Source organism: Aythya fuligula, chromosome 14, assembly GCF_009819795.1.
Source record: "Aythya fuligula isolate bAytFul2 chromosome 14, bAytFul2.pri, whole genome shotgun sequence".
Lineage (NCBI taxonomy): Eukaryota > Metazoa > Chordata > Aves > Anseriformes > Anatidae > Aythya > Aythya fuligula.
In genome coordinates, this window is record NC_045572.1 from 18,445,685 (window position 1) to 18,458,775 (window position 13,091).

The 13,091-nt window shown below is 43.2% G+C and overlaps 1 protein-coding gene across 1 annotated transcript; it reads right to left on the minus strand.

Annotated features, from left to right (window-relative positions):
- Positions 1-1,036: 1,036 nt before the first annotated feature.
- On the minus strand, positions 1,037-10,749 carry ZCCHC10 (zinc finger CCHC-type containing 10). The gene is made up of 4 exons (XM_032197218.1): positions 10,701-10,749; positions 8,045-8,206; positions 6,014-6,055; positions 1,037-2,496 (listed from the first exon to the last, which is right to left on the minus strand). Exons 1-4 carry the CDS (start codon positions 10,739-10,741, stop codon positions 2,226-2,228), a joined length of 516 nt encoding a protein of 171 aa, XP_032053109.1. The 5' UTR covers positions 10,742-10,749; the 3' UTR covers positions 1,037-2,225.
- Positions 10,750-13,091: the final 2,342 nt, after the last annotated feature.

The following is a 13,091-nucleotide window of genomic DNA, read 5'->3' on the forward strand; positions in this document are numbered from 1 at the left end:
CTATGAATGGACACAATTTGTCTGACTATGGGCACTAAATGTAAACAGAAGCAGGAAGAGGCCGCCCCCGAACAGTTTCTTGCTTTGCCATCAGTAGTTGTCTGACAATCTTTTCTTTTTTGGCAGAAACATTTTAAAGGGCAGCAGTAGTAACACTTGTGTGTGGAGCAATGCACATCTGACAAAGCAATCTACACACAAACACCAGCAGCATTAAAGAAACCAACATACAGCGTGGTCATAACAGCATGGCAAGGACAGTTCAGACTCATTTCCTTGTCCTCTCCCTTCGAAACAACTGCCCTTCCTCATCACAACCCCCTTCGCATCCACGCTGCTGCTCAGCTCAACATCAACCAAAACAAAAGCCTTTTTTCTTCGTAGCACATCATCTTCACACAGATGGGCTCCACACCCCTCTTCCTGCAGTCCCCTACAGCCCGGCTGTGCCCTTACAATGGAAGCTGGGGCTGCAAACTTCCAAACTCACCTGCTTCAGTCGTGCTGAAACCATGAGAGATGACCCTAAACCCAGACCTATAAAAGTACTGTTTTCCAAAGGCCTTGCATTTTGATTTGCAGTAAGCATGAACTTAACAAATACCATTTAATAATTTATTAACTTTTCCCATTAAATAGTACATTTACTCAAGAAGACTTCAACAACTTTCTGATAATTTTTATTTACAGTCTGCAGTGTTCCGTAAAACACACTAAAACAGACTAAAACACACAACATATATATTTTCAAACATTTAAATATAAGCACAGTTTATTCAAAAGTAATTCTACACACTACTTTTCCATAAAAATATAAAAAATAGTTTAGTTACTATATTTTACCTAGACCAAGATATTTAAGAATTCTTCCACATGTGATGCCTCCCCCTCAGAAAAGGGTAACTCCAACAGTAAGAAATTCAGGAGATGGCATCACAAATTAAAATACTAATGCCAACAGCTCAAGTCCACCAAAAGAACAAATAAATTTCAATTTATAACCAGCAAGAGTTGTTCTGCAGTATGCTTGGATTTATTTTTTTTTTTGCACTAACTTGCTTCTCCCGTGCCAGATTTCCACAGACATGTACACACGCCGGTAAAAATAACGAACAGATTATACTGCAGACTATAATGCCAGTTACCATGTGCTCAACAACGTAGATTGGCAATCTTGCATTACAGAACTTTTTTTTTTTTTTCAAAAATATCAAAATGGAAACGCTGTCCTTTGGACCTCTTTTAAAAGACAACTCCACTCCTTACTGAGCATCCCACGAAAATAGCCTTTCTTCTCTCTCCTAAAAAATAGTGCCTGTTTTTGCTCGTCACTACCATTTCTCTGGCTTTACTAACCGTACTCTGTGTGGAAAGCTATTGGGAGTTCTGAAAAAACACCCACTTGAGCCCTTCTCTCACCAGGATACATTTAATTTACAAAAAAAAAGGCACAAAGATGAAACTCCTAAGCAGCATCAGTCGTAATTCTTCCACTGTGCACTGCTCCTCTTTCTTACATAGACAATGCTACAACAGACTCTGTTTGTCTCAGAAAAGTACTACAAAGACAGGAAATATGGAAACAGGCAAAGTTGAAAAAAGCCTCTGTACAGCACAAGTAGCATATTGATCGTTAACAAATGAACACTATTTAAAGTTTCATGTTGCAATTAAGACTCGACCTGGAAGCATCAGGAAAAGCCATCAGAAAAAAAGCTCAGCAGCATATAATACATTTGTTAACAGTGAGATGGAAGGCCCTCTGTGTGCAACATTGTGCATTCAGTTTCAACAATGACCGTGCTCTACAGCCAGCAGCGTACAACTTCTGCTTCTGACAGATCGGAGGATTTTCTACATGTAAGTGAAGTTGCCGTAAGCAGAGTAGCAGTATGTGATGCACAGCATGATCTGCGATAAAAAGCTTTTGCTTTCCAGCATGTAAACATCCAGGTTACTGGACCTTAGCTCGTATAAACAAATCTGATGATAGATTTTTAAACTAAAAAAGTAAAATTTCCCATAAAAGGATAAACCACAAAAATACTCTTTCAGTAAGTTTCACGTGCCATTTAATACTTTTCATGTCCTATGAACTATGCAAAACATTTAGAAAGTTTTAGCAGTAGAAATGTTGACCAGGTAAACTGCTTGGCAACCACGTGCTCAGAACATCTTTGAAGAATGTTATCGTTTGCTCAGCAACAGTTCTTCGCTACAACATATTATTTCTTCTTCTTTTTCTTTGGTGGCTCATCATCAGAACTACTACTGTCTGTGCTGCTGCTGCTACTGCTCGAGGAACTAGAATCTGATTCAAACTCCGAAGAAGAAGTAGTACTACTCGAGGATGGAGACGATGAGGAAGTTGAGGAGCTCTCATCACTGTCACTATCATCATCAGAAGAGGAGGTAGAGGAATCTTCACTGTCAGATGACGAATCGCTGGCTGAGCTGACACTGCTGCTGCTGCTGGAACTCGTCACACTTTTAGATCTGAAAGAAAACAAATACACAGATGAGAACAGGCCTGCTATAGACAGCATTACAGAGCGCTCTTTATACTCTGTTGTAATTCAAAGACCAATTATTCGGCCTGAAAATTTCCAGGCCTAACAATTTAACAATCTTCCTTCCCCTCCTGCTCCCAACCTCCCGTTCCATTCTGAACAAATTAATTTTGAGCAACAGCAGAATGACACCATGCACATGATGTAAGTTGCCCTGGACAACATGAAAGCCTGAACAGGACTACAGGGGAAAAAAAAAAAGTTACGTTTGAAAGTTGGCAAGGCTCCTCCTGTTCACAGTAACAACTAGCGTCTTCACTAACTCGTAAATAAAAGAAAGTTAATAAAAGAAAGTTGCAGGAATGTGCTGTACTACTAAAGCCTCAGGGGGAAAAGTAACCAAGATCAGATCCCTAGCACTGCAATAAGAAGTGAAATTTTGGCAATGTGAGTTGGTGGAAGTTTCATCAGTGAGATTTCCCAAACGTCAGAATTGTGCTCAGCGGAAACCTTTCTTAGATTACTGCTGGCAGAACCCCCACTACCTGCCGCTACAGCAGGCTTCTGTTTTCGGGGTGGAAGAGAAGGTATGGAAACAGTCCAGGATAAAGATGGAGTCAGGAACACTGTAAAGTGGATTTCTGTAGGCTCTGCAGTTTAATTTTTTTTTTCTCCTTTTTTTCCTGTCCTCCATGTTTAGCTCTTACTGTAAGGCCACTGTTCCCAAGATCAAGGTCTTTGCAGAACTGATGTAATACGAATTCTAAGAAAGTACAATTAAGTTCTTCCATAAATCTTTCTCCAAGCAAAATATAGAGGTACTTATCCACCCTTCTTCCCACCAAGTCAACCAAATACTATGCAAAAATGCTAGAAATAATAATGCAGATTTGTAGTTTTTATCTCAGTGTTTGGTTAAGCATAAAAATTCAGGAAATGCCTACGTTAAGTCTACCAGAGAGTAATGTTTTTTCCATCAGATCAGCCACTGTCACGACAACTGCCAAATCTGAATGCCTGTAATATGCTACGGACCACTGAAGTTTTTATAATACACAGGGCATGGGTTCCCTCTCTGTGCACAGACATAATGGCTGTTTATAAAAAAAAAATAAATCATAAAGGCCAGTTAAATACAGACACTGTTGGTGGAAAACTGGTGTAACAAGATAAGAAAAAAAAGTGTCTATTTTTAAAGTGGCATTTGTTATTTTCTGGGCAAACTCCCACACAAACCAGTAGTTTCAATCTAAACACTTTTTACTGGATGTGCAGACCCATTCATACGGGCAAGGATCAGAGGATCCCCTGAACAGTAACCTTGACAAGATGTTTTTTCCCCCGAAAACATCCATGTATCTGAAACATCAGACACGATACTCAATACCTTCACCTCGACGAAAGCACTGGCTAGATCCATGAGAAAAGAGCAAGCAGATACTTGTTGCCAGCTGAGGCAATCGGTGGCCTATTGGTAGTCACAAAAGGACGATGGACATGGGAACAAGCAAAATTCACCTATTTTACCTTGTCCTATTTAGGTAAGGTGACATCCTAGATGCTATATGTTGGGAGGTCTCAGATTTGTGGGTCTGCTGTACCACTGGAAAAGCACATTCCTCCAGCAGATAAGCATTCGTTCTCCTCCACACAAGCTCACAGATGGTAACAACTAATATTATTCCATGCACGATGAACCACGGGATTACTGCTGCATTTGGTAACGTTGGCTATCACCCTTCTCCGAGATTTTACCCTTTCTGGCTCCATTGCAATCACCTAACAGCCCCAGGTGATTTTAAACATGCTGCTTAAATCAAACCTACAATGTTGGGCACCATCACCTGGCTGTTCACATGCTGGATTGCCCGAAGGAACAAGGGAATTAGGACTCAATTCAGGACCCTTCAGACAGGCAGCATAAAGGGGGCTTTCAATTAATTAACCAAGTATGCCACAGAGGAGTGATGAAGCCAACGTAAACTCAGAGACAGTTCTGTGCCACCTAAGGTTACAACATTGTCCGACAGCAGTTTTGCCTGTTCCTGTTTTTCTGGTTAAGCCTGTAGCTTCCTTATTACTGTTTATATCAAAACAAACACACACTATGTAAAAGGTTAGCGCTCACTCCTGCCAGAAGTCTCACTTTTGCATTTTTTAAATCTGGAACTTACACATCCATTGCTTCGCTCAATTTTCTGTGTTTATTTTTTCCCCCTATCATACTAAAGATATAAAAACCATGTGACCTGGAAAGGAATTTACATTGATGGATTTTATACTGGCATAAAAGCAGGGTAACAATTCAAGCATAGCAAAGTTTTTAAAGTTTAAAGAAACAATGGTCAAACAACCCCCCAACCCAAATTCTTTTGTTCTTTTCCTTTTGGCAGCGGTTTAGAGCTCAACTACTCTGAAAATCATGCCAAGTAGAAGACTGCAACACATGAGAAAGCTGAGGAAGGAAGAGATCTGAACTATATTGTTAAGAAATCAGCTAATTTATGATCTCACTAGCCGTGGATAATTCCAACAATACGTGAACACTACCGAGAAAGAAGCCCTTGAGAAAACACATCCTGATAGTAGAACTAAGATCCTAATCAAGTGTTCCAATAAAGCCGGATTTAACATGAGAGCTTCATATAAAAGCATGTTTTAAAAAAATGCTCTGGCTCATTTAATGACTGACACACAAAGCAAAAGGCCTTGCCTTTAAAAAAACAAGGCTGTTTTTAACTGGTCAGATTCAGAGACAGAGGACAGTCAACGAAAGGCAAGGAGACAACGAGGCGATTACTGTACAGACATCCCCCGTATGTAAAACTTGCAACGTGATTAGCAGGAGTCTTACAGCCCGGGTTCTAGCTGCTCCTGAAAGGATTTTGCTAATAGAGACTGAAGTGGATTCCCATGCTAGCATTACTGCATATGTAAAGGAGGAAGGATGGCAAAACAACTCTTGGCTCGACTTATTTTTTTTTCCAGGGATGGAGGATGGTAAAGGAGGAAATGTTTAGTTCCTGGATTTTTTATTTATTATTTTTAAGATACACGTTTCATTCTCTAGACAAAGCTTCAGAGACAGACAGCTGTTAAGAAAAAGGGATGAAAACAAAAGGAAGAGCAAGATGAGTAGGTGGAGAGAGAACAGGCTAGAAACAGTATGCCATTCTTGCACAATTATTTATACTACTCAATAAACATTGAGGCAGAAATAAGACGACTTATTATTAAAACAAAACAACACAGAGATAGAAGAATGACCATGGAGAAAAGCAGAGGACAAAGAAATTAAAGTTTTTGGTCAGGGAAGAGTAGAAACTCTCCCAAGTACCTGCTGTGCAAATGCCCCCAACAGGCTAAAAGCTTAACACCAACTCTGTATCTGCAATGCTCACTTTCAATTTCCACACAGGCCCCTTCCAAACTGCCTGCTGCAACACCCAGTGCAAGATCACACCCTGAAGCAGCTGTACAACTTGTCATCGATCCCCACATACCTTTTTTTCTTGGTCTTCCTTTCTGCAGTACTTTCTCCAGCGCTAATTAAGGGGGAGAAAAACAATGCCTTTGATTAATGCAGTAGGAAAATTAAATATGTAGCAGCACAGAGGAGCTGAGTTCAGTACTAGAAAACTGGTATCCCACTTGCAGAAATCTGCCCAAAGCTCCTTTAGTATCTATTTTCAGTTGCTATTTAAACTAGAAAAACAATATCTACAAATCCGGGGAGGGGGAGCAGCAATTCACCTCTGATTTTCTGGGTTAAGAATGCTTCACTCACCTTTACTTTTTTCCTTTGCATTATACAGACAACAACATCTTGGGATGGCAGAAGCAGAGGGGAGGGGATACAGATACAAAAAAAAGTTCTGTGTACCTGTATTTAGCAATAACTGAACCGAATGAAACAAAGGATTAGAAGATCGGATTAGTCTGTAGCTTTCATCGTGCATTTCTTTCAGGTACAAAAGACACAAAACTATTCATATGGCTGCTTTCCAGCTATTTGTCTTTCAGACTGCCATGTATTCATACACGTGCAGAATGTTTTAGGAGTAAAAGAAACATTCTTTTGTGGTATTTAAAAAAGCACTTTAGGAGATTTTTACTAGTCTTCAGTTTGGGATTTTTTAATCATTTTTAAATATTTCAGTCATGTTTACCAGTCACATCCACTTTGCATCCCCTTTTTCCCCATTGTAGGAAAACAGCACGTAATTCAACCTGGAATGAACATTTGTGATTGAAGTAATCCCTCATCATCTACTTACATGCTTAACGTGCCACTGATAGGTGAGGAAGTTGTTCTTTTATGACCCAGGATACTTTTTCCTCAACTTAAACTATTTCTAAAAGCCATCTTATGTACACAGAAATAACAGTAACCATTGAATTAGAGAAGTTGAAAATACATTTCACTTAGCAATTAGATAGCAGCACGTGCTGATAACATGTTTCTATTTCTGACATTTTCTGGAGTTAAGTGTAAACTACATTTCAACAAAAGTACCCAAGGCCATTTGTATGCTAGCGAAATGAGATTTTGCAAGTTTTTCTTTTTCATACCAGTTGTATGAGAATAGCAGAATTATTACATGGAAGAGTTTTCCACACTCCTCACAAAATCCCATCGACAAGAGGAAGAGTCACTGACCCTCAAGCTTTGAAGCAAGCTATAATCCCTCCTGTACTGCTGAGCACCGCTCATATTTCTGTTGTTAGGGCCGTATGCCCTTACCTAGGTAACCAGGGATGAGCACCAGTGTGCGTACACAGAGCTACACCCCAAAGCACCTATGGGGAGGCTGGTGACTAGCCCAGGCTGCCACCCATCGGCCTGTGCCTCCCTCTAGCGTTTTAACATATGTATAGTTCTATGAGTTTGACACTTTATGAAGCCACAGAGCTGAGAGCGGTCAGCCGGCTGCGTATCAAACAAAGCTGCTTTGTTACACTTGGTTGTTCTCCCTGTGGCTCCACACATTGGCTCCAGAACCATAAATAAAACTCAGGAGTTCTACTTTTAGTTGATTGTAGCAGTTTTTACTAAGGAATAAACATCGTCTCACCTTTCCTTCCCTCTCAACTCCTCTAAGACTGGCAGGCAGCAGGCTCTACTGATGCCAGCAAGCTAAACAGTGACAGAAGGCAGGTCTTCAAATCCTCAACCTGCTCACACGTGAACTCAAGGAACCGAGCAACTGAGGAACTCAGGAAGCCATATTCTATTACGGAGAGCCTCTGACTACTTTACCCTTAGCTTAGTATACTTTATTGTTTGTTTCAGATGCACTTAAAGCTTTTTTGACCCCAAGCAACAAGCAGGTGTTAACAAACAATGCCTTAATTTTGTGGGATCTGAGTGTACATACACCACCTAACATACACAACGGTTCTGATACTGAACAGACACCTCACAGCCTGGGAGAAAAGACAACAGAAAAAGGCCTGGACCACCATTTTTCCCACCCACCCACAAAATTACCTTTTCATTAATAAACCGAACATTCTCATTCTGCCCATCTTACCTTTGTTGCAATAACAGTCGCTTCTCTTTTTCCTTCAGAACTTTTGCTAACTGAGCTGTCCTCGAAGGTCTGTGCAGGTATTTTCTCTTCCCTGTACATTCATACGTCCAATGTCCGAACTCCAAGCATTTCTGACATCTGACGTGCTGCTTGTTTGCTTCCCTATAAAAATGCAGAATTGCATTAAGTGACTGATTCCAACTCTGTTCTACCTATTGAAAAAATAGAAATTTTCTTTAGCACACAAATTCTTAACAATACACGCAGCTATGTTTAAAGCACCCATGAACATTGCTCTGGTTTAACTATTAAACATCTTCAGTTGGGACAAGAACAGTAACGTACACACAGAATTTTGGCAAACTCACGCACTTCAGTTATCAAAATATCCTAATATCAACTATTTATGAAAGTAGAAAGAACACTTTTCCTCTGTTCCAGAGCTTCAGCTTAAGCCTTCTTCTGCTACGGTAGCTAATGCTGAGCTACTGACATTAACTGTCAACGCACTGAGCAACTGCACCTGAATTTCACTTTATGCTCGTACAAGCTCCTGCCAGCCTAGCTTGCAATCTTCATTCCCATATCCTCGTATCTAACCCTCAACTGCAGAACACTTCCAAATTAACACAAAGAGCCTGGGATTCTGAGCAAGTAAAACAGAGCTGCTCCTATTGGTAACTTACTTGAATCTCGCTAAGATTTATTAAAGCCTGACAGAAGATTTATTGCAAGAATACGTTCTTGTTTACTTACTGCTCTCTGCCACTCAAATACAATTAGTATAAAAGAGCATTTTACATCTGCATTTCAGTCTTCAGTGATCAAATTCTTTGATCATTTTTAGGAGCAAGTTAAGTGAGAAAAACTCACGTTTTCATATTCTAGCACTTAATCCACAATTCTAAAGTTTAAAAAAACTCTGTTTGCTTATCTTCTCACAGATGTGCTCCTCCTTTACAAACAAGGAAACTCAGACAGCAGCCAAGTGACCCACTCAAGGCCATATCACAGATTAGTTTCAGAGCCAGGACTTTGTATCTCTCATGCAGCTCACTGAAACTGCTGTGACTTATTTCCACCTTGCGTTGTTTTTTCAACATGAAGACGCTCATTTTTGACAGCCAGCACATCTTAATCATCCAAAATTAACAGCCTGGCTCAGCTAGGAGGAGGATCCTCGACTGTTCACTTAATATTTAGAGAGCATGAGGTGACAGACCAGCAGCGAACACCCTGCTCTCAGAAAGGAGTGTTCCTTTGTAGCGATTGTTTCTCCTTTGCATCTAGCTATTGCTTTTTCCGACAGTTCTGCTGCATCTCAAAGGGAATCTTGTTTTGAACATTCATCACTGTCTCAACGCAAAGTTTATTTGGCTTCCTGATTTACCTTCAGAAACGTTGATGTAAATGAGCACTGTATGACTAACTAACCCTGCTACCTACACGGTGCAGTTAACTCAAACTTCAGCAGGAAGCAGGAGCACCAACAAAACAAAAAAAATCAAATCAAGGTCCTCTGAACAGATTGTTTTGTCTTGTCCTGGTCTCCTGGCTCTACCACAAGAGTTGCATGTAAGCAAAACAAGGATGCTATCTCTGCTTAGTCAACATAGAAAAACATTCACTTTGTTTTTTTTTGTACCACAAACCAGCCCAGAGCTGTCTCCACAGGAGGAGGGCAGCTCAAAGCAACAACAACAAAATTCAGCATTTCCAGGGCTCTGGGACTGCTCACATGACTGGGGCAGGCAACTTTATGCAAGGTAGGACAATAAAAATCAAGCCCTAAAAGCACCAACCAGGAAAACAGATCAAAATAGCTCAGCAACCAGACCTATAAATATCATATCAACACTAACAAGTTTTAACATGAATGAGAAGCATGAGGTTAAGGTAAACTTTTAATACAGGTCAGTGGCTACGACCTAAACGCAGAGGTTAGCCAAGGTGCAATTCAGCAAACAGCCATCAAGCAGCTGAAGACACAACAAGAATGTAGGAAATCGCTCCTTAACCTATACAGAATAGCAACCTAAAGAACCAGTATTCCAAAAGTGCTTTGAAATTCCAAGTTATTTTCTGCTGGAAAATGAGGAAGAACTGAACTACAGTAAACAACAACAGAGGAATGAAGATGCAGAAGCCATCCGTATGTTAACCAACGGCTGTGAGCAGACAGAAAAAAAAAGAACACTCTTAAAAAAGCAACAACAAATTGTTCTGAGGAGGGAGATGAAGAAGCAAACCCCCAGAGGAGTGCCGAGGGGGGCATTCACTGTACTCAACACCACCAAAGTGCTGGTTTCTCCTCATTTCGCTGCAGGGCAATCAGAGCCCTCAGCTCCGAGCACACAGCCGCTGCTTCCCCACACACACCCCTTTACCAGCCCCTAAACCCACGCCGGGAGCACACAACCACCGCTTTTATAACCCAAAATGCCACTTTTATAACCCAAAAATGCCACTTTTAGAACCGCGCCGCCTGTCCCCGGCCCGGCCCGGCCGCGCTGCGGGGCGCTCTCCTGAGGGCTGCGGGGCCGTGCCCGGGCCGCCGGGGCCCCGCTGCCCGTGTGCGGGCCGAGGAGCGGCCGCGGGGCCCCCCCCCGTTGTGCTCCCCCCCCCCTCCACCCCCCGTCGGTCCCGGCGCACTCACGCCTGGCGGCGGGCGATGAGGCGGTGCATGGGAGTCGCCATGGCGGCGGGCGGGGCCGCGCTGCATGCCGGGACGCGAGGCGGGCCTGAGGCGAGGCAGAGCCGCCCTCAGCGCGGGGCTAAATGGCAGAAAAGGGGGGATTTAGCCCGTTATCGCCTCGTAACGCACGGCAACGGCTCTGCTGCGGTGTAGGCGCATGAGCACGGGAAATATAGTCACGTATAAGCCCCTTCTCAGGGGCTGGCGCTGACAAGTTGTCCCCCTGCCCGCGCTGCCCCTCCGTTCTCCATCCATACCTAACAGTGAGGGAATAAACACCTCAGGCACCCCTAGGAACCACAAGGCGAAGCCTTGCCCCCACCCCACTAAGCCCTGTGCCAGCAGCAGCTGGTATTTTGGGCTCCTGCATCACCTCCTTACGGCCCCTGGCACGGGAGGAGAGGTCAAGGGGCAGAAAACGAAGCGGTGGCTGCAGTGCTCTGAGGGCACGCTCCTGGCACGCAGCCCCTGAGGCATCACTGCCAGCTGGCACAGGCAGCGCGGCCCCCATCCTGAATTCAGGGCAGCCACGAGTGGGGCTTCCTAACGTTTGCTTTATCAAAACTTGTTGTTACCTCACGGGATCGGTATTAAAACAATAATGTTGATCTCACTACAAAAATCCTCAAGGAAACACACTCCTTAATGTGGAGCTGGGGTGACTCCTGCCTTTCTTACCCCAGGATATTTTATACCCAGCCATTCTCTGAATTCACCCAGAATTCACCCCCTCCTGCAGGGACAACCTGCGGGCAGTGTGGGCATTGCGCTGGCCCCCTGCATTCCCCAAAGCAGGCGAACCATCCTGGGTCCTTAGCAGTGTAGTAACAGCTATGTGGCTTCTTGGGAGTGCACGGTATTCATTTATTATATAAAACAACAAAATCTATTGTATTTCCTTAAATTCCTAACATCCAGCAGTGCCAGTTGGATCAGGGCCTTACTGTGTTAGGAAACATAGGAGTGGGATAAAAGACAGACCTTGGCCAGAGAGGCTTACACTTCCCTCAAGACAAGGTACAAGGTGGAAACACAGATACATAAGAATAAAACATACGGCACACATAACGCAGCAGTACAAATCTGATCCTTTCAGCTGATGATCACCCCACGTCCTGAGGTGTTCTGCCTCTAATGGTACCTTGTGCTGGTTGGACTCGATCCCAAAGGTCTTTTCCAGCCTGAATGATTTTATGATTCTAATATCACAGCCTGGAAATATGAGAGCCAGAACTTCCTGCTGTGTCACACATGAAACATGTCAGAGCAGGTCACATCTGCTGGGGACAATGGCACCGATTAACTGTCACATGGGGAAGGTACGATACTGAGGAATTGTTAGACATAAGCAGCTCCAACTCATCAGGATTAATTACTGTGTGGCGAATTGAATCATGGTAGCTCCTGTCTCCAAACTCTGAAATTTTAATGTCTAAGGCTAGTGGCTGTTCCTGTATGCAGCTTGTTTTCCTCTCCATCTGGCATTTCTTGTGGTATCTGATAATTGTCCTGTTTTGGCTGATGCTCTGTGGTAATCTGTGAATAATTACATCTGGCACCATAGCTACGTTGTGCTGTGTGATGCCTGGTATGTTATAAACGCACCAGAGTCTGGCCTCAATATCTGAATCTTGATGGCTGGCATCTGACTTGAATGGAGAAAGTCAGACAGAAGCATTTCCTGCTTTAGGATTGATCTATTTATAATAATCCATGCTTACAATAAATCCCTGCTCCCTTTTTACCTCAGAATTACTTAAAATCTTGGAGTGAATTACACACTGATAGCAGTGTCTGTACTCTGCCCAACTACATTTGGTGTTCCTGGCAGCTGTGACAGCAGAACCACCGTTCCCTCAATGTGCCAGCACAGCCAGGGTTGTGGTGCCATGTGCCAGAACACGCACGGAGCGTGTGGGCTGCTCCTTACACAGAGACCTCAACGACACACCTGGTACTGGAGCAACCCACTAAAATCCTGCTACCTGAGAAGTTTGAAAGAGTGCTTGTAACTTCAGACTCCGCGGGTTCCTACAGCCTGCAGCCTCCTCGGGGGAGCGTCTCACAGCCAGTCCTTGCATTCAGTAACTCACTGTGGCACCCCTCAGGGTGGGATGCGACTCCACAGACCGAATGTGCAGAGTCACGGCGTGGCGCTCAGCTCCCTGCCAAGGGCGGACAGATCCGGGCTGCTGCTGCTCAATGAGCTGGCTGGGACCATAAATCCTGCTCTTGCACACCAGGCTGCTATTTAAAGTCGCAGTATCATTAACCTATTTCTAAATATGCTGGGCAGGGCAATTGCTTTCCAAAATGTGCCCCTCTCTAGACAGGAAAGGGGGGGGTATGCAG

What these genes read in the sequence shown, in the direction of transcription:
- ZCCHC10 (XM_032197218.1), bottom strand. Translation starts at nt 10,741, where the DNA reads ATGGCGACTCCCATGCACCGCCTCATCGCCCGCCGCCAGGC. An exon ending in CTCATCGCCCGCCGCCAGGC is followed by an intron (nt 8,207 to 10,700) that starts GTGAGTGCGCCG and finishes GCATTTTTATAG; the next exon opens with GGAAGCAAACAAGCAGCACG. An exon ending in AGGAAGACCAAGAAAAAAAG is followed by an intron (nt 2,497 to 6,013) that starts GTATGTGGGGAT and finishes GTTTTCTTTCAG; the next exon opens with ATCTAAAAGTGTGACGAGTT.